At 33.0% G+C, this 1,309-nt stretch overlaps 1 protein-coding gene across 1 annotated transcript; it reads right to left on the bottom strand.

Moving 5' to 3' along the window:
- Nucleotides 1-387: 387 nt before the first annotated feature.
- LOC130589591 (protein FAR1-RELATED SEQUENCE 9-like) lies at nucleotides 388-1,023 on the bottom strand. The gene has a single exon (XM_057390910.1). The coding sequence runs from the start codon at nucleotides 1,021-1,023 to the stop codon at nucleotides 388-390; it is 636 nt and encodes a 211-aa protein (XP_057246893.1).
- Nucleotides 1,024-1,309: the final 286 nt, after the last annotated feature.

Below are 1,309 nucleotides of genomic sequence, written 5' to 3'. Positions count from 1 at the left end.
TTTTATAACTCTAATTAATAATTGATATAACTCTAATCAAATACTTCTATAACTCTAATCAAATACTTCTATAACTCTAATTAGTAATTGCTATAACTCTAATCAAATACTTCTATAACTCTAATCAAATACTTTTATAACTCTAATTAGTAATTGCTATAACTCTAATCAAATACTTCTATAACTCTAATCAAATACTTCTATAACAACAACAATAAAAGAGAAGGGTAAGAATGATTTTACTTTCATATTTATAAAGTTTGCAACATCCTATTTCATTTTTATTCTAATTATAATAACAATAATACATTAATATGTAAAAAAACACCAACTATCTATATTAGCTATTAGTTCTTCACCACTTTCATCTGTGTTAGCTATTATTCCTTAAGTTTGTTGACTTCGATAAGGACAATTCCTTGCATCATGATTGACCATTTTATTGCATAGACGACACCTTCTTAGTGGTTTTTGTTGCTTCTCAATAGTCTTTTCTTTCACAGATTTGAGCCTCTTCCTACCCTTGTTGTTGGCTTTCTCAGGAACTTTTATAGTTACCTCGTTTGGAGCACTACATCCTATCAATTCTTGAATGACTTGGTCTTTTGTCATTGACGTATTATCCTCACCCGATTTAATGGATTTCTTGAAGCCTCTTAGATTTTCAATTAGAGCATCAATATCCTCATCCCTTTCTTCAACGAGACCAATGGTTGTATATATTTCATTCCACAATTCACCTAATTTTATCTGCTTCATTTCTACCTTTCCACAATCTTTAGGAAAATTTTCATCAAACTCATGAATATGACTTTTGTGTGCTTCCTTCGTCCATCGAGTGAGGATATATTTATCGGGCAACTTATTCAAATGTTTAGCCTTGTAAACCCAAAGAACATGCCTACATATCAATCCAACCCTCTCGAATAGTGAACATGAACATATGGCATCAAAAGTCATTGGATCTAAAGTGACCTCATAATTCTTCTTCTTTCTATCTTCAGTGACAGTAATGTATTCCATTCCATCCCTAATATCAGACCTTGCATGACCACATGTGAAACATGCTGCACTAACTTCTTCTTGAAATAGGTAAAAGATTACATGGGTGTATACTTTAGAGACGCTTGCTTCGATCGGCCAAGGGTGATAAGTTGAGGGTAGGAAGTGTCGTTATCTTTGTTCAAACTGCTTTGAGCATGTCTTTGTTGTTGTACAGCCGTTTGGAAACGCAACCAGAACTCAACCAATGTAGCACATGGACTATTGAAATTACCAAAAAAACTATTCTGGCTCTCTGATCTTTGTG

Source organism: Beta vulgaris, chromosome 1 (genome assembly GCF_026745355.1).
Source record: "Beta vulgaris subsp. vulgaris cultivar EL10 chromosome 1, EL10.2, whole genome shotgun sequence".
Classification (NCBI taxonomy): Eukaryota; Viridiplantae; Streptophyta; class Magnoliopsida; order Caryophyllales; family Amaranthaceae; genus Beta; species Beta vulgaris.
Note: the sequence above shows the minus strand (reverse complement) of the source record. Positions and strands in the feature narration are given on the sequence as shown.